At 37.3% G+C, this 20,588-nt stretch overlaps 1 protein-coding gene across 2 annotated transcripts in view; it reads right to left on the bottom strand.

Annotated features, from left to right (window-relative positions):
- Nucleotides 1-20,588, bottom strand: part of IPO11 (importin 11) — a 231,259-nt gene that overhangs the window by 123,693 nt on the left and 86,978 nt on the right. For both annotated transcript variants that reach the window (XM_066375687.1, XM_066375677.1), the window contains exons 20-21: nt 15,089-15,202; nt 4,999-5,114 (exon numbers count right to left, since the gene is read on the bottom strand). In XM_066375687.1, coding sequence (XP_066231784.1) covers nt 4,999-5,114; nt 15,089-15,202 — 230 coding nt within the window. The remainder of the gene's footprint in view (nt 1-4,998; nt 5,115-15,088; nt 15,203-20,588) is intronic.

The following is a 20,588-nucleotide window of genomic DNA, read 5'->3' as shown; positions in this document are numbered from 1 at the left end:
GAGGTATGTGAACAAACTATAAGTCAAAAAGAATAGATGTAAATGAGTCTGCATCTTTAATATCATTACTATTTATGCGAATATATTACAAAAAATGAAGCTTTTAAGTCATGAAAAGTCACATTCAGTTTAAAAATTGTACAAGTGACATGTATTTACAATGCAATAAATCCAGACCTGAGTAATATACTTTAATATTAGCAAAAAATAAACTATGTGGGGTCAAAGAAGTCCTTTAATGAAGTGTAATATATACTATCAGCAAAATAAAAAAACAGAAGGCAAAAAGCAAAAGATTTATGCAATCTGAAGATTATCTACCAAAAAGTAAGGGAAATAGGCAGTTATACTCTAAGACAAATTTATAACTTTAAACGTTTTAGCACTTAAAAATAACAAAGGTAATAAACTAACCATTTGTCTTACAGTTTTAAGAAGATATACCCACAACTAAGTATAGCAAATAAAAAATCTGAAGCAGAAACAAAGCAATGAAAGGAGAAAAACACAGAATTCATAAATCTAATGTGTAGTTCTTTCATATTAATAAGGATAATCTTTAACAAATATACTTTCAAAAGAGAAAACAAAAATAAAACAAAACCTAACAGACAAAACAAACTTAAGGTATTTTTTATTAGCATCTCAAGAAAAGCAATTCTTTCCTAAATTAACAGACACTGAAAATCAAAACCAAAATACCTTTAGTACTGAATTTTCAAATGACCCAAAGAATCATTACCATATTACTGAGAACATTCTAGTATAAAGAAAATAATTTTTAAAAATTAGTAAATTGTTGCACTGGCTGGTTGGCTCAGCGGTAGAGCATCGGCCTGGCTTGCAGGGGGACCCGGGTTCGATTCCAGGCCAGGGCACATAGGAGAAGCGCCCATTTGCTTCTCCACACCCCCCTCCTTCCTCTCTGTCTCTCTCTTCCCCTCCCGCAGCCAAGGCTCCATTGGAGCAGGGATGGCCCGGGCGCTAGGAATGGCTCCTTGGCCTCTGCCCCAGGCGCTAGAGTGGCTCTGGTCGCAGCAGAGCGACGCCTTGGAGGGGCAGAGCATCGCCCCCTGGTGGGCAGAGCATGCCCCTGGTGGGCTTGCCGGGTGGATCCCGGTCGGGTGCATGCGGGAGTCTGTCTGACTGTCTCTCCCCATTTCCAGCTTCAGAAAGATACCAAAAAAAAAAAAATTAGTAAATTGTTAAAATAAATATAACATTGATATAAAACCAAACAGTATGCCAATATGTGAATTATAGATTCAACTCATTAGCTAAAATATTAGAAAACAGAGTTATACAATACATTAAAGTATAATTCACCCTAGCGAATAAAGTTCTTCTCAGGAAATCAAGATTTTTTAGAGAGAGCTTTAAAAAAATTGGAATGACATAATCTCTTGATGGTAAAAACCAACAAATAAGGATTTTTTAATGATGAAGAACTGTTTATGCAATTCTTTTGTTTAAAATCTATTTTAAAATATTTTATACTATTACATGCTTGTACTAGAAAAGAAAACTAAAAATCACTGAGCTAAATCTCCGAATGTAGGTTAAATTAAAAAAAAATCTAAAGCAGGTAGAAAGAGGAGATAAATATAAAAACAAAAATGAATAAAAAGGAACAGAAATTAATAAATAGGAAATAAACATGCAACAAAGAAAATCCAAGCCAAAGTTTGATTCTTCTTTGAGAAGACTAATAACATTAACAAATCTCTAGCATGATGAGTAAGATGGGAAGTAAAAGCCATTAAAAATAAATCAATAGTCTGAAGTTTTATTTTATATACATGACCACAAATATCAACTGGTACTGGTTATCCCCAATAAGTTCAAATTCCCATTCTCCAATATAAGTATTTTATACCTTTGGTCCCCACAAACCTCTCTCATATCTTTATACACTCCCATTCCAGCCTATAACACTCAGCTGATGACTATGCTGCATATTTCGTTGAGAAAATGGGAGCTAACAGAATACCTACCTATTTCACTCCACTACAATACAGAAATCCACCTTTCTGCCTCCAGTTGAAACAGATGAAGTATTCCTGCCGCTACGTTAAAAACAGAACACAAACCTTCCCACCACTTGCACTGAATCGCATCCCTTCTTGACTTCAATTATCTTCTTTTCCACTTTTTATTAAATTTATTAAGGCGAAATTAATTAACAAAATTACCTTGCCGTATACAGATTTCAGATGCATAATGCCACAACTGTCTCCTTCAATTTCTCTCTGGGGCCTCATGCCTTCCAGGCGTCCCCAAACTATGGTCCGAGGGCCACATGCGGCCCCCTGAGGCCATTTATCCGGCCCCCTGCCGCACTTCCAAAAGGGGCACCTCTTTCATTGGTGGTGAGAGGAGCACTGTATGTGGTGGCCCTCCAACGGTCTGAGGGACAGTGAACTGGCCCCCTGTGTAAAAAGTTTGGGGACCCCTGCTAGACCTTGTATTACTCACAACAGCTCATTGTTGCCAGATTTCTACACTTCTCTTTACAGTAAAAGTTCTTAAACAAGTTGTCAGTGCTCACAGTGTATTTACTTAACTCTAATTCATGCTTCAGTCCACTCCAACTCTTTTTGTCTTACTACTTCCACTGAAACTCCTCCTAACATCTCCATGTGATCAAATTCACCTCTCTGTACTGCTCTCACTGGGACAAGCAGCACATTTGAGATAACTGACCACTCCCACTGTTAGGAAACAGTCTCTTCTTGCCTTGTATTCCTCCTGTATCAGTAGACAGCTCTTCTCTATCGTCTTTGATGACTCCCTGAGCTGTTCTCTATTTGCCCTTCTCTTTCTAAGCTATCTCACTGATTCTCAGGCTTTAAATATCATATACAAAACACTAGCCACTTGACAAACATTTGCACATCCTCACAATCATGTGAAGTATGAATTATTTTTCCTCACTGTACAGATAGGAAACTGAGGCTCATAGAAGATGATTACAAATCTAAGGCAGTGGTATAAATGAGGGTTGGCTCTTGTATCTCATTCCGAGTAAGTTCTAACCACAAAAACAAAATAGAAATGTGTACCCTGATTTTTTTTTTCCTTGAGAGAGAGGCAGGGAGAGAAAGAGGAGACAGGAACATTGAGCTGTTATTACTGTATGTGTCCTGACCAGGCACTCCAACCAGCAACCTCCATGCTCTGGGACAATGCTAAACAGCTATCTGGCTTAACTTTTATTGATTTTTTTTTTTTTAAGAGAGACAGAAAGAGGAAAGAGGAGAGAGGGGAGGGGGATAGGAAGCATTCATTTGTTGTTCCGCTCAGTTGTACATTCTTTAGTTGCTTCCTGTGTGTGCCCTGACTGGGAATTGAACCCACACATTGACATTTTAGGAGGATGCTCTTAACCAACTGAGCTAACAGGCCAGTGCCTGTACCCTGATTCTTTAAAGAATGTTAGCTATTAATAAACTTGGTAAATTTTTTTAAATGTACTGTAATGGTATAATTTTGTTTATATATAACTAAAGGCTAACAAAAAGAGAAATTATCATTAACAGGGAAATGCACTTTTACTATTACCTGTTCATATAATCTTTAAAAAATTTATATACCTTTACCAAACCACATTAATATACTAAGCCTAAATACTAATAAGTAGCTGAGTCTGTCTCTTTACTAAAACAAATATTTTCAAATTTTCTACAGTAAATATCACATAGTATCTATACATTTGCAGGAAAGTATTTATGTGCCAGAGATTTATGTTTTAATTTGTAATCTAGAGTAGGGGTTGCCAAACTACAGCTCCGGGGCCAAATCCAATCCCCATTCTATTTCTGTAAATGATTGTTTTACTGCAGCATAGTCATGTCCGTTTGTTCACGTACTGTCTAGGACAGGTTTTGCTTAGAAACAGCAGCGTTGAATGGTTGGGATAGCAAGTGCATAGCTTGGGAAACCTAAAATATTTACCATCTGCTCCTTTATAAAAAAAAAAAATCTGCCAACCTCTGATCTAGAATAATCTATTCTGTACAAATAAAAATATATAAATATAAAAGTTTATAACACATGCTAACTTATAACAGACCATCCAGAAGTCATTCAACTTAAAACAACCTAGAAAAGAATATAAGGAACACAAATTGCAAATATATAAATATCTACCTAGTTATGATAGTTATGTTTTTAAATCATATATCTAGCATTCTGATAAATCGTTAATTTATAATTTGCACCAAAGATAATTTCTAAGAATCAGAAAGCTGTTCATTCCTAGACAAGTCAGCAAAACTAAGAAAATAAGGGATGAAGAGAAGGAAGGAGATCCCAAGTGCTACTTTTTCTAGGGTTAATTTCTGTGATTTGCTTTTGTGATTCCAATATCCATTTATATACTGTAATTATTAAACCCTTCCTGTATTATAAACTATGTTTTAAATAGAGACTGCTGTCATCAATAAAATAAGCTTAAAAAAGTAAACTGATTTTCCAGCACAGTTTCTTACAGTTAGTGGCTCTGAGCTGCCACTGGAAAAGGTTTTTGAAAGTGTTTTTTTTAACCTCTTAAACCACATACTACTCACTTAGTAAAATAATAATCAAGACTAAGTAGCACTAACATTTGGGACTAAGGTATACCTCAGTACTTACCTGATAAGGCAGTAAGAGGTTGAAAATAACTCAACAATGCCCCCAAAATCTGATTTAACATGTTGGAAGTTTTAAATAAAGTGTTAGCTTTAAAAATTTATCAAGATTCAAATTTTACATTCCAAATTCCAAAGATGAAATGCAGCTGAGTTCTTACAGAAACTTCCCCGTGAACTTTGACTACTACAAGCCTACACTAAGTGACAGCTGCCAAGAAAAGGTGGAGCTGTTAGGTTACCCACTTTGGGGAAATTGACTATATTTTTGTTTTTAACCCTGTTATATGACCTTTGTTTTGTTGGCACGAGTAGGGAAGACCAGGAAAAAAAAATAAGATCCATGGTATCAAGTTTTTCCTCTTACCATAATTCTAAACCATCTTCCAGAAGATAAACATGTGGAGGTTGAGAAACATCTGTACTCAGTTGAATAACTGGGAGCAGGAAAGGGTACAGGTTCTTGCTGTCTGCTCCTAATCCCTATAGGAAGTATAAATAAAACTTAACATAAAGACACGCTAAGGTCCCACCCCACCCACCAAAAAATCACCTGTCATATAAAAAAGCCCTAAAATCAACTTACCAAAAATAAACTAATCAGATTTTGCAGGATAGCCCTAACTATAAGCATGACTAAAACAAAATTAGTTCTTACAATCAAAAAGCAAGTAACAAAGATACTATTCAATTGCCTACTGGTAGTAAAACCATACATACCAAGGCTACATACATCTATTTGTTTAAAAAGATTCCACATATATTTATATTCCCAGCTCTGATGAAACCCAACCTAAATGTTCATTAGTAAGATAATGAAATTATGTGCATTAATATCCTAGAATAACAAGTAGTCATGAAAAAGGAATAAATATGGAATAAAAGCAATTTCAAAATAATTATAAACTGGATGAAAAAGGAACAGAAGTGTGTATAACAATTTCACATGCCAAAAAAATTTTTTAGTAGCTACATTTCTGAATATGCAGTTTTATGCATAAAAACATGAGAGAAAACAGAAAAAACTGTGAACATTAGCGAAATATGGAAAGGGGAAAAGAATGTTGGAAGAGGGTCAAGGATATATTTTTTTTACTTTTCTGTAAGCTTTTAAAACAAGTATACATGTCAGTTTAATGAAGATATTTTGCAAGTATTTTTAAAGAGCCAAAAAGACAGAGAGAGGAAGAGATGGCATTTTATCTAAAATTCTGGTTTGTCTAATCACTGTCTTATGTAAATTGACTCAGTGTATCACACTAAATCTCACTCTGAAAGAAAACAAAAGGGCTGGAAAGTCCTTTTCTAATCGGTAATAATCTCTGTAATCTGATAAACACAGAAAAGAAATCAAATAAACTATCAAACACCATCTCACTTAGGAAATAATTCAAATGTCAATATTGTTTGTAGCAAATTACAATGCAACTAAATATATATGTATTTCTTTCTTTGAATTTATTTTTATAATATGTATTCCACTTTTGATGACATATTTATGCTAAACGCAATCTTTATCAGAACAGAGACATTTCAATAGAAATACATAAAGCTAAAAAAAAAAAGAAATACATAAAGCTTATCCTTAAATATGTTTTAAGTATAAGTCTGGCCCTTTCGATAACTAAAAATAAGATGAGAATCTTTCCAAAGAAGAGAATTATAAAAATGTCACATTTAATAAAGTAGTAATATACTGGGCCTTAAAATTCAGTCAAAATTAGACTCTCCATAGCTCAAGCCTTAACAAAACAAAAAAGAAAGTACAGTAAGAAAAACTAGTCTTCTGATTATCTAATTATTATTATGAACTAGTTCATACTGATTATCAAGCAGACTTAAAATCTCCTAAGAAAATTAGAATCTATCTACTTAGTGCACTTCCCAAAGAGCACAATATGCTTACATTAGCAAAACTAAAGGAAACAAAAAGACTGTAAAATTCTGAAGAGAGTTACCTTTACAATCCAGTGGCCTGAAAAACATGTACAATACCAGATATGCAGCTGTAAATAAATTTGAACATTCTTCCGGCCCACTGTTATAACTACAAGACATTGTCTATAATACTAGGAAAGCTCAACAATAAAGTCATCAGCTATTAATAAAATTATCAGAAATGCTTCAAGGGGGAAAATTCGGTGAAGGGTACAAGGGAGTCTCTGTACCATTTTTGTACTGCCTGTGAATCTGTACTTTTTTTTTTAAAGGTAAGCAGGGGGAAAAAGAATAACACCTCAAAACACCAGCATTTCTCAAGGTACTGCCTTTGGCTCTTTTCTCATGTATAGCAGGTCCCCAAATAACATTGTTTCATTATAACAATGAGGAGATGCGTAGGAACTTAATTCTTATTTATATCAATTAGCCTATAATAAAATTGGTTTTGTTATATGTCATTTTGCTTAAAGTTGCAGAACAATGGACAATGTTAGGTGAGGACTTACAATACATGCTGAAAATGACTGAGTCTATTATCTCCAACCCAAATCTCTGAACACTCTGAATGACAAGAGGATATCATTACCAGAAGGCATCTCAAACTCTAAGTCTACCACTGAACCAGCTCACTGTCTCCTTAAAAGAGTTCCTCTTTCTGCATTCCCTTTTTCTTTTTACTTTTTTAAATTGAGAGAAGGGGAGGTGGATACAGACTCTCTTATGTGCCCCCCAGGATCCACCCTGGCAAGTCCTCTGGGGGAGAGGCTCTGCCCATCTGGGGCATTGCTCTGTTCCTCAGTAACCAAGCTACTTCAGAGCCTAACGCAAGACTGTGAAGCCATCCTCAGCGCCCAGGACCAAATTGCTAGAACCAAGCCGTGGCTGCAGGGGGAGAAGAGAGCAATTTAGAAAGAGAGAAGGGCGAGGGGGAGGGGTGGAAAACAGATGGGTGCTTCTCCTGTGTGCCCTGGCCAGATATCGAACCTGGGACATCCACACATCTGACTGATGATCTACCACTCATTTCCTAACTCACATGATATAAACCACTTTTTTTCTTGAGAGAGGCAAGGAGAAACAGAGAGACGGGAACATAGAGCTGTTCCTGTATGTGCCCTGACCAGGATCCACCAGTGACCCCTGTCTGGGGCTGATACTTGAATAAACTGGGTCATCTTCAGTGCCTGAGGCTGATGCACTTGGACCAACCGAGCTACCCTCAGCACCCAGTGCCAATGCTCGAACCAATACAGCCACTGGCTGGGAAAGGGGAAGAGACAGGGAAGGGTGAGAGGGAAAGGGAGATAAACAGATGGTTGCTTCTTATGTATGAACTGACCAGGGATCGAACCCAGGATGTCAACACATCAGGCCGACACTCTAACCACTGAGCAAACCACTGAGCAAAAAAAAAGAGCCAAGGCTCTTTTTCTAGTATTATATTACAATCACTTCCTGGTTCCTTTTCCTCCTCACCTCACATCTACATAATCCTTAATTCTCTTTCTCTCTCTAATATTTTTCAAATCTTATCCCTTCTCCCCACAGCTTTACTTCAGGTCATTACTTCTTTTATGGTTAACAGAACAGGTTCCTAATTGCTTTTGTTGACCAGTATCCACACGGGTATTCTGATTATCTTTCTAAAACTAAAATAACACTCCCTCCTCTCAGCTTCGAGATATGTTCTTTCCGTCTACCCAACCAGGGCCCCCCACCAAATCTGTGTACTCTATGTTCCAGCTATATCAAACAACATAGTACTAGAAATAACAATGTTAATATCTGGAGAAAATTGGCAGACTTAACTCATGCATTTATAACTGTACTCTGCCAAGATCCCCTAAAAGAATACAAGAAATGTGTTTCTAAAGACCCATAAAGGTAAGTACAAAGACAAAATAAGAAGTAAAAGCATCTCCAGTTTTGAAAACTGAAAATGACAAGGGGATAATGACTTAGCAGCAGATTCAAAAACTCAAAGTCAGTACTGAAAAAGGGCAAGAAGTAGCCTAATTTACATTACAGAAACTCCAAAAGACTCAAGGACTAAGAACACCAGAGAGTTTGGCAAGGGGGAGGTTGAAAGGAAAGTAGTAAAAGTAAGCGGCCCTCAAGAGGTGTTTAAAAAATATCACATGCCACCTGGCCGGTGCTGGCACAGCAGATAGAGCATCGACCTGGGATGGTGAGGACCCAGGTTCAAAACCCTGAGGTCAATGGCTTGAGCGCGGACTCACCAGCTTAAGCACAGGGTCATCTGCTTGAGCGTGGGATCATCAACATGATCCCCTGGTCACTGGCTTGAGCCCAAAGGTCACTGGCTTGGCTGGAGCTGTCCCCCACCCCCACCCAGTCAAGGCACATAAGAGAAGTAATCAATGAACAACTAAAGTGCCGCAACTACGCGTTGATTCTTCTTATCTAAACAAACAAACAAATAAGTCTGATACCAAATCTCATCCATGAGCACAAATAACTGGCCCTCCCAGAAATGTTTATTTTCTGGTAAGATAAAAGAAGTAGTCTCAAAACAGGGAGCGAATCAAGAGCAGGTGGGTATACAACATAATAAACTGTTCAAATGATGTGAAGGTGTTTACCTGAAATGTATGTACTCTTGTTCATCAATGTCACCCTGTTAAATTTAATTTTCTAAATAAAAAAAAATAGTAAGTCTAGATACTAAAAATAAAAATATAAAACCATCAGGGGTACTACATAAAACAGAGGGATACAACATGTAAGGACATGAAAATTAAGGCTCTTTCACTGAGGAAAGATCTCAAAAACATGAACCACTCCCTTACAAAACAACCCAGCTAGATCATCCTAAAAGAAAAATCCATAGTCACCAAGCTTCTTATATACAAACAAGCCTTCTAGTCAGTTCTTAGTTCCCACGCCTAAATTTATACAAAATTTTTTTATTAAGAAAGAGAGACAGACAGGGGTAGAGAGGCAGGAAGTGAGAGAGATAAAAAGCATCAACTGGTAATTGCAGCACCTTAGTTGTTCATTGATTGCTTTCTCATATATGCCTTGACCAGTGTGTTCCAACAAGCCAGTGACCCCTTGCTCAAGCCAGCAATCTTGGGCTTCAAGCCAGCGACCTTCGGGCTCAAACCAGCAATTATGGAGTTATGTCTATGATCCCATGTTCAAGCCAATGAGCCCACGCTCAAGCTGGCTACCTTAGGGTTTCAAACCCAGATCTTCATCATTCAAGGCCAAAACTCTACTGCACCACCACCTGATCAGGCACAAACAGAATGTTGATATAATTCTTGAATTTGGGTACTGTTTATCTAAGGATTCATTATAGTGTTCTTCTTTCTTTTTGTGTATGCTTCAAATTCTTCACATGCAGAAACACAAAAAGTCAACAACCAAGGATCAAGAGATATAATTAAAATATCTAATATAAAAAAATATAAAAAAAACAAATAGACTATAGTACCTTAAAGGAAAGAGAGACCATACATAGAGGTGAAAACCTGGAAATATCATTAATATCCTTGGTAGAATCAAACACTTCATGAAACAAAAATGAAATGCTGTAAAATGATTATCCAATAAAACAAAAAAGAACCACAGACATTAAAAACATTAAAGCGAAATTTAAAAGAAAAGTTGAAAGATAAAGTTCAGGAAATTCTCCAGAAAGTAGAGCAAAAAAAAGGACAGAGAAAATAAAATGCAAGACAAAACAGTAAGAAAAGTAGAGGACTACTAGCTCTATCATCTAAGTCAGTGGTCTGCAACCCCTGGGCAGCAGACCAGTACTGGTCCATGGGCCATTGGGCACCGGTTCGCAGAGAAAGAATAAATAACTTATATTATTTCCGTTTTATTTATATTTAAGTCTGAACGATGTTTTATTTTTAAAAAATGACCAGATTCCTTCTGTTACATCCATCTAAGACTCACTCTTGACGCTTGTCTCGGTCACGTGATACATTTATCCATCCCACCCTAAAAGCCAGTCTGTGAAAATATTTTCTGAAATTAAACCAGTCCATGGCCCAAAAAAGGTTGGGGACCACTAATCTAAGTAATAAGAAGTTCAGAAAAAGACAAAAAAAAAAAACCCCAAAAAGAGGGAGACACAATAAAACACATTAACTTAACCTAGAACCCAAGAACATGAGTTTCCAATCTAAAATGTCCAAGTGTCTAGAACACTGGAATAAAAATACACCCATATCATCATGAAACAGAAAACAAAAGAACAAAAATCATACAAGTTGCCAAAAAGGGAACTAAGAAATGACACATTCAAAAATACGATTTAAAATAAGGTAGCTCAGCATTCCTAACAGCAACACTAAAAACTAGAAAACAAAGGAATAATACTTCAAATCTTGAGGAAAAATAATCTAGACTGTATACCCAGCTATACTACTAATCAATATGAAAAGACAACAAAGACATTTTCAGCATGCAAAATTATCAAAAAAAAATTACCTCCTGTGTACCTTTTGCATAATGCCACTGGCATTCACAGGCTCCATCAAAAAGAGGAAGTAAAACAATAAAGACAAATTGAGAAAACAGGCATCCCACAGAAAGGACAGGCAAGGAGAAGCTTGATGGCAGTGAAAAGGGATCCAGTTCTAAGAACTGTGCACAAGCACAGAGTAAAACCACCAGACTGCAGCACATGAGATCTTCCAGATTTCAAGATTATGAAAGCATTAAAATATATGATATGTCTGAACATAACAAGGGACGACTGTTTAGATAACAGCTAAAGAGTATGGGTTCAATTACATAGAAAACTAAATGTAGAAGGCAGAATTCTTAAAAATCACCACTCATTCTTGACCTTAGTGTACACACACCATTCCCCAGTTATTCAAATTCTAACTCTAGATACTACTATGATGGAATTTTAAAGAAGTGATTAAGGTCCCAAATCAAGTGGACTTAAAATTAAAAAATTATCCTGGTAGGCCTGACCTAATGACATGAGCCCTTTAAGAGTTTTTCCTGGCTAGCTGACTGAATAAGGGAAAGTCAGAGATTCAAAGCCTCAGGGGATCTGACATGCAAACATTGCTCAAGGAATGTGGATGGAGTCCAAGGACTGAGATGGACCACAACTGACAGCCACAAAGTAATCTGGGACTTCAATCGTAAAATCACGAAACTGAATTCTGCCAGCAAGCTAAGTGTAGAAACAGATTCTTCCAAAGTCTCCAAGGAAAAACTTAGCCTGGCAAACACCTTAGTTTAGCCTTGCAAACACTATCAAAGAGTGTAGATCAGGTGTGTTAAAACCTCTACAGACCTATGAGTTAATAAATGGAGGTTGTTGTTGTTGTTGGGTTTTTTTGTTTGTTTGTTTGTTTTTGTATTTTTCTGAAGCTGGAAACAGAGAGGCAGTCAGACAGACTCCCGCATGTGCCCGACCGGGATCCACCCGGCACGCCCACCAGGGGGCGATGCTCTGCCCCTCCGGGGCATGGCTCTGTCGCTACCAGAAGTGCCTGGGGCGGAGGCCAAGGAGCCATCCCCAGCGCCCAGGCCATCTTTTGCTCCAATGGAGCCTTGGCTGCGGAAGGGGAAGAGAGAGACAGAGAGGAAGGAGAGGGGGAGGGGTGGAGAAGCAGATGGGCGCTTCTCCTATGTGCCCTGGCTGGGAATCGAACCCGGGACTTCCCTACGCCAGGCCGACGCTCTACCACTGAGCCAACTGGCCAGGGCTGGATGTTGTTTTAAGCCACTAAATTTATGATAATGTGTTACAAAGTAGTAGAAAACTTATAAACTAAGCAAACAAAATTATTAATACAGGGGTGGAGATTAGGAAAATGGTTGTAAAAGAAAGAAAATTAATCATAGCATAATGATATATGCCTTCATTAGCCTTTTTATAGCCACACAAATAAAAACATTAAATAGTGACCTAACTTAAATTACAATATAGCTATTTTCAAAGAATGGGGAAATAGGAGTCACATAAAGGAGAATGAAAGAATTAAATTTTCATCTTCTATAAGGGAAGTCAAGACAGAATGCCTACAATTTTTAAATAAACAATGACCAATATAAGTATGTTTCTTACAGCTAGAGAGGTAGAAAGCCTAAGAGACTGGGTTATAAGTATTGAAAGTAGATTCCTCCACCAAAAAAGAAATGCTACTTTTCATAAAAAGTCATCAAAGAACTGACTCCTTAATCTATCTAACATGTAAAACTGATCAATACACAAACCTAAAAAGAATAACCAAAACGCACCACATTCTGTCATGCTCACAGGGCTTTACACAAACTGACCAATTTGTTTAAAATATCCTTACTGCCCCATCCCTGCACCACCATCTCATTAACACCTCTTGTTTAACACACAACTTCTGTCAGGCAGCCTTCTCTGATGTCCCTTACCCTCAAATCTGAGATGCACTTAACTCTTTAGCCTTCACCTACCAGTGGTCAGCATACTCATTAATCAACAAAGCCAAATATCAACAGTACAATGATTGAAATTTCTTCTGAGCGCCAAATTTTTTACACTTAAACTATATAGGTAGGTACATTCCTTATTGAGGTAGCGCCTGCACATGGTATTTTGTGGAAGAGCCACACTCAAGGGGCCAAAGAGCCGCATGTGGCTTGTGAGCTGCAGTTTGCTGACCAGGGATCCTAGACAGTCAAATTCACAAAGAGCTTGTCCTACTCATTTCTGTATCCCAGTGCCTAGCACCGTGCACTCTATACGTCAGGTGTTTAGGAAATGTTTACTGAATAAATGCCTACTTCCACTAAAGCCAACACTATAAACTGGAAAAATTATTTTCAGTCCACTCCCCAGTCAGAAACTAGTCTGGGTTCCCAGAATTACAAAAATAAAACACAAACATACAAATATTTATACTAATATCTGCCTGTTAAATTTTAAAAGTCATGAGATGGTAGTGTTTTCCATGAAAGAAAACTTATGAGTAACCCTCGGTATAACCACAAATAATTGAAAAACTTATTTTGTATTTTAGTATTAAAAGTTACATGCTTTCTCCCCAGCAGGGTAGCTGATGTTGAGCTGGAACCTGCGCCCCTGGCCCATCCAAATACACAGGTACGGAAGCGTCGGGAAAGAGGGAAAGGCCCTGCACACTGCACACATGCCAGGCAGGCTACTCTGGCTCCCCCAGATTTCCTGAGGCAACTCTGCATGGAGACATGGAAGCTGGGTTTTCATCACAATTCCCTCATAAAACCCTCAAACCCAGTCCAATACTAACTACCTTGTGCAAAAGGTGTGGGGGTCACTCTTTATTCTGTCACCCACAAGAGCAATGTCAGACCAGACACTAAACCACCTCTTAGCTTTCATATCCTCATCAATAAAAAAGATACAATCTTTCAAAATAATCTCAGGAATTCAAGGATGGACAGGAAGAGATGCTAGACCAGACATTTATTAAAGAGAAACTGCATTAAAAATAAAATTTATATCACTATTCATCTATCTAAACCTGTTTAGAAGACAAAAATTAGTAACTGTAAAAACTCATCCATATATATTTACTTAAAGAATGAATTTGTGTTTCAAGAAAGTATCAGGGTGCCTAAAAAAGGTCTTTCTAAACTAGTTTTAGATAAGATTTTTAAAAACCTTACTAGAGCATTTTAGAGCAGTAATTCTGAATTTAGAGACATCCCTATTGGAAAATCTATCAAACTTTGGAGCAAGGGCAGAAAGAATCACTTCAGCATCCCTCCTCCCAGAGATACTCAAGCATTAAGCTCTTCTCTCCATATACTCTCACCATCTGACTATAATTCACTTGAACAGTTCAAATAAGAACTGCAGCCTTGTTCTTTCTCTCTGAAGTTGAGGTTCCTCTCTACCTGCTACACATCCCAACACCTAAGTCAAGATCGTTCTAAAATCAAATTCACTCCTCCCTCTAATGCATCTCATCCATTCTCCTGCCGTCCCAGTTTATGGGGGAAAATATATTTATTTTAAAGTAGGAAAAAGGAGTGAAAATGAAGAATAAGTTTATGCAGAAATGCCCTGAATACCAAGGAAGCTGTCTGCAGTATAATGTTCTGCACAGATTGTGGGTCTCCCATCACTGGGAACCACTACATCTAATAAAAGAAATCGTCTTTAAAAAGTAGATTAAATCTTCAGATGTCAAAAATGTCCAAAGTAGGCAGAGAGTGGCTGAGGGAAGAGGAGGAAAGACAGACAAATATATAATGACGGAAAATGATCTGACTTTGGGTGATGGGCACACAACACAATCAACAGTTCAAATGCTATGGACATGTTCCCCAAAAGCCTACATAAATGATCAATGTCATCCTATTCAATTTAATTTCTAAATAAAAAATGTTTAAAGTAAACATACAAAAGGTGTTTTTAAAACTGTTTAGGTCACACCTGAGACATAAAATGTGAGGCCTTTCACTGCCATTAACATAATACCACATGAAAACAATAAAAAATTTTAAAGAAAAAGAAAAGAACTAAACTAAGAAACTATGGAGAAGTATCTTACCTGAACAAGATGAATTAGCGTTGTCAGGATAGCACATCTCAACATATTGTGTTCTTCACTCTGCTTCCAAAGAAGAGGCAAATATTGCACCAAACACCCTACATACGGCCGTATCTATCACAACAGAAGTAGGGGAAGCAAAAGAGCTGAATTAGTAAAGAAGGCGAATTACTTCAAGAAACAATGACAGACGTACTTAAGATCCAGGCAGTAAATATTTAATATTTACTTTACATAACATATTAGGCATATGTCCTTTTAAAGATAAGTCAGACATTTAAAATTACATAGACACACAGAAATTTATAGTAAGTGATTTTAAACAATTTTAAACATTACCAAATGTATCACATTAAATAAAATTTAGGAATATAAAATAACATATTGAGGCCAGTTATAGAGTTTAACAGAAAAATGCTATTATATCCTGGTTCTTTCTTAATAAAACAGCTTACACTTAATTGGAAATACACTATTTTAAAAAGAATGAGCATTTACTCATTCATTCAGCAATTATCTGATGGCATTTTCCAAGTATCAGGCCCTGAGTACAAGGCACCAGAAAGCAAGATATAAAGGTAGACATGCAAACCCTTACAATGAGAAAAGGTGAATACACAGTAAAGGTGCACGCACATGAGGTATAGTGGAAATACAAGAGAAGAAAATCTTTTTCAAAGGATAAAACTGTTAAACCCACGATGAATTAGGATAACCAGTTTTATTTTATTTATTTATTTATTTATTTTTTATCTTTTTTTTTTTTTTTTTTTCATTTTTCTGAAGCTGGAAACGGGGAGAGACAGTCAGACAGACTCCCGCATGCGCCCGACTGGGATCCACCCGGCACGCCCACCATGGGGCGACGCTCTGCCCACCAGGGGGCGATGCTCTGCCCATCCTGGGTGTCGCCATATTGCGACCAGAGCCACTCTAGCGCCTGGGGCAGAGGCCACAGAGCCATCCCCAGCGCCCGGGCCATCTTTGCTCCAATGGAGCCTTGGCTGCGGGAGGGGAAGAGAGAGACAGAGAGGGAAGTGTGGCGGAGGGGTGGAGAAGCAAATGGGCGCTTCTCCTGTGTGCCCTGGCCGGGAATCGAACCCGGGTCCTCCACACGCTAGGCCGACGCTCTACCGCTGAGCCAACCGGCCAGGGCCTAGGATAACCAGTTTTAAAAGTACACCCTGAAGCTCCCAGCACCTTGACAGTGAGCACCCTGGGAAATAAAATGGATCTACATGGGCGCTGACAGTGTTCCAGCTCTAGCTACCTTCTGGTCAGAATGTTTGGAACTGCCCTAATGAGTGCCCTTGGGTATGAAACAAGGGTGAACTTTCATAACTAGAGCACTATCTATTTCAATCCCATGGATTAAAATTAAAAATTGCTCCCAGAAAGAGTAAGCATGTCTTTATTATGCTTACAAAACAGCCTACACTAAAAGGGTAGCAAAAAAACCTGTAGAATCTGTGTGTCCCCTTTCCTGAGAATGTACAGAAAGATAAATTAGATATCTGTACAAATACTTCAGTGAGATGAAACTGAATAATGAGACACTTATATTATCTTATTTCAAAATTTGGAATCAAACTACTAGATAATATGTGTTGAGCACTTAAATTTTGTTAAATATACTAACTCAAAGAACACATCAATTAGCTTATTAAAGTTATACCAACTAATAAGAAAAAACACAGGTTTCAAAACACCTCACTAATTCAAAGTCATCTAGAAACAGCACAGAACTGCATGATAAGAAAGGCCAACGAGTTTTGGTTTTGAACAAATAGAGACTACTTTTCAACCAATGGCAGAAAAAAAGTATATGCTCTGAATGTAGATAGAGTAATAAAATCAATGTACACAGTTACAACTGTAAGTCATAAAATATTTATATCCCAATCCTAGCTGTCTATATGCGATTCTAAACTAAAACTAATGTCCCAAAACAACTATTTCAGAAATTACCCCCAAAGTCATTATTGCAAAAAATCCAAAAAAAGAGCTGGGGATTACAAATCATAGTCATGACCTGGGCATCAATCCTATTCCCCCTAAATTACATTATTGGGGCAACTAAGGAAATCCGAATATGGACTTGATATCAGACAACAGTACTGCATCAATGTAAGGTCCTCAACTCTAATCATGATTTTGATTAAAAACATGGAGAGGCCTGACCAGGCGGTGGTACAGTGGATAGAGCATCGAACTGAAATGCGGAAGACCCAGGTTCAAGACCCCAAGGACGCCAGCTTGAGCGCAGGCTTATCTGGCTTGAGCATAAAGCTTACCAGCTTGGACCCGAGGTAGCTGGTTCGAGCAAGGGGTTACTTACTCGGTCTGCTGAAGGCCCGCGGTCAAGGCACATATGAGAAAGCAATCAATGAACAACTAAGGTGTTGCAATGAAAAACTGATGATTGATGCTTCTCATCTCTCTCCATTCCTGTCTGTCTGTCACTATCTAACCCTCTCTCTGACTCTCTCTGTAAAAAAAAATAATAATAATAAAAAAAACATGGAGAGGTCTAATATTTTGGAGCAAAGTATCATGATGTTTATAACTAAAATTCAAATGGTTTAATTTTTAAAAATCCATTATGCACATATATAAAAAAAAGCAAATGTGGTCAAATGTTAGTAACTGATGAAACTAGGTAAAGAATACAGAGGTAATAATTTATTGCAACTATTCTGAATTTCTATGGTAGGTCAGCAGCAATTATTCGTTTAACATTTAAAAAACACATGAGTTTAAGAATGTTTTATAGACATTGGGCCAAATAATAATAACCCTATAATAGAAACTGAACAATCAGTATAACACAATTGAAATACAAAAGGTATTCCAGTCTTTTGAGTTAGTTCATCACATACAGGGAGATACCCTCTTCTTAACACATTACTAAAAATGTGAAAATCAAATATGTCATAGAATAACAAATGTTCTAACAAAGGATTATATCCACGGGTTTGTTTTTTTTTAAGTTTCTAATGATACCTCATCTTTTAGATACCATTTTCAAGAGAATATATAATATTTCACACATGACCTTAAATTTTATTCTTTTCTTTCAGAAATGTGTAAGTTCAAAGACTGCCTGACATCACACCTGATGATTACATATTTTATCTAACTATATGAATATTTATGGAATCCTTGCACTGCAATAATTTAAGGTTTTGAACTACTTTTTCAAAAAAGTAGAGAAAATAAAAGCTTCCAATTAATACACATTACAACTATGGTAAAAAGACAGTGACTTCAAAACTAAAATATTACATGTCAGGAAGCATGGTTGTAAGATGGTTCAGAACATGTGCAATGTAATGAATAAAAATCAAACTCAGTATATGGAAGACAGTTGAAAAATGTATAAATGATGTTATTCAAGGGTTATTTAACATAAGAAAAAGTTGAAAAATGTGACCACTAAAAACATGTTTCGTAACTATATCCTATCCTAGAAAGTATTACTTGGTATCTATATCCTAGTGTTATTTACTGATATAGCCACCTTAGATACTTGATCTATTTGTGTTCTGAAAGATGAGTAGAGATAGAAATACAAAAGCATTTAAAATTTACCAAGAAAAACAAAATGATGTAATTAATATAATTAGAACTCTAGTGTAAAGAAAGTTATTACTACGTTTAGACACCAGGACCCAATATGCTCAAAATGGTTACAAATGACAAAAAACTGCCACTGGAATTGCATAATGTTGAGTCTGAATATTAGTAATGCCACTAAGATGTTTGATCTTTAAGTTCCTTAAATCTTCAATATTTTGAGATAAATCCTAACCTCCCACTCAAAGGTTTCTGAGAGTATTAAGTAAGAAAAATATGCAAATCACTTGGCACAGAAGTTGTTAACTTGTCATTACTCAATAGAAGACTAGACTTGGGTGGGCGAACACATAATACAGTGTACAGATATGTGCTGTAGAATTGGGCATCTAAAACCTGTATAATTTTGTTAACCAGTGTCACCTTAAAAAAAGACTGGGACAATAAAATAAAAAGAAAATCTCCACAATGCTGGATATTACCTAAGAAATAAAAACTTTATTAAAACAAAGAAAATAATAATTGAGAGCAATTCTAAACTGCTTTAGAATTAATAAACAAGCACAAGGTATCAGAATTCACTAATAGATCCAGAAACAGACTCCAGGTCTGTATACTCCAACATGTGTATCCTCCCTTATACCTCACAGATTTGCTCAGAGCTTTTCAAACAAAAACATGGTGAAGTAGGAAATAAGAAATTACAAGATAATTATAGTGTGGTTTACTGGCTTAACAATTTTCCACAAAGATTAAGAGTGACAGTGGAAGTTAAATAATTTGACAGTTAAATAACAATTTAACTGTTAGAATCCTTACATATTTTTATATTAAATCAAATGTGGATATATGGTGTCCTAGATCACAAACACAATTAAAGTAAAAATAACAGACTTCCTAGAATATCTGCATGTGCTGACAATTTTGGCTAAGCTCTAAAACACACAATTTTTTTTATTTTAGTAAGAGGAACAGAGGCATAGAGACAGACTCCCACATATGCCGCAACTGGGTCAAACTGGAAAGCCCACTACGGGGCGAAGCTCTGCCCATCTGGGGTCATTGCTCCATTACTCAGCAATGGAGCCATTTTTTTTAGTGCCTGAGGCAGAGGCCAGGAAACCAATCTCAACACCCGAGGCCAACTTGCTCAAACCAATTGAGCCATGGCTGCGGGGAAGGGAGAGAGGGAGAAATAGAGAGAGAGAGAGAGAGAGAGAGAGAAAGAGTAAGAAGTGAGAAGTGAGAAGTGAGAAGTGAGAGGTAGATGGATGGAGAAGCAGATGGGTGCTTCTCCTGTGTGCACTGACCAGGAATCGAACCCAGGACATCCACACACCAGCCAGCACTCTACCACTGAGCCAACCTGCCAGGGCCACAAACACTGAATTTTAAGAAGCATTATTAACTATAAACTGGATCTGATAAGATATAAAAAACTCTTCCTAGACAACTCTACACTGCTGATCCAATTTTTTTTTCCTGAAGTTAGAAGCGGGGAAACAGACTCCCACATGCGCCCAACTGGGACCCACCCAGAATGCCCACCAGGGGGCGATGCTCTGCCCATCTGGGCATTGCTCCGTTGCAGCCGGAGCCATTCTAGCGCCTGAGGCAGAGGCCATGGAGCTGTCCTCCGTGCTTGGGCCAACTTTGCTCCCATGGAGCCTTGGCTGCGGGAGGTGAAGAGAGTGATAGAAAGGAAAGGGAGGGAGAAGAGTGGAGAAGCAGATGGGAGCTTCTCCTGTGTGCTCTGACCAGGAATCAAACCTGGGACTTCCACATGCTGGGCCGATGCTCTACCGCTGAGCCAACCAGCCAGGGTGATCCAATTTTTAAATTAAAAATTTTTAATTTTAAGTCATTTTTTTTTAAATTCAAGTATAAACATATCAAATTTTGAATAATATAACTAATACCACAA

Source organism: Saccopteryx leptura, chromosome 1 (assembly GCF_036850995.1).
Source record: "Saccopteryx leptura isolate mSacLep1 chromosome 1, mSacLep1_pri_phased_curated, whole genome shotgun sequence".
NCBI lineage: Eukaryota > Metazoa > Chordata > Mammalia > Chiroptera > Emballonuridae > Saccopteryx > Saccopteryx leptura.
The sequence above is the reverse complement of the archived record's forward strand: the minus strand, read 5'-3'. Positions and strand labels throughout refer to the sequence as shown.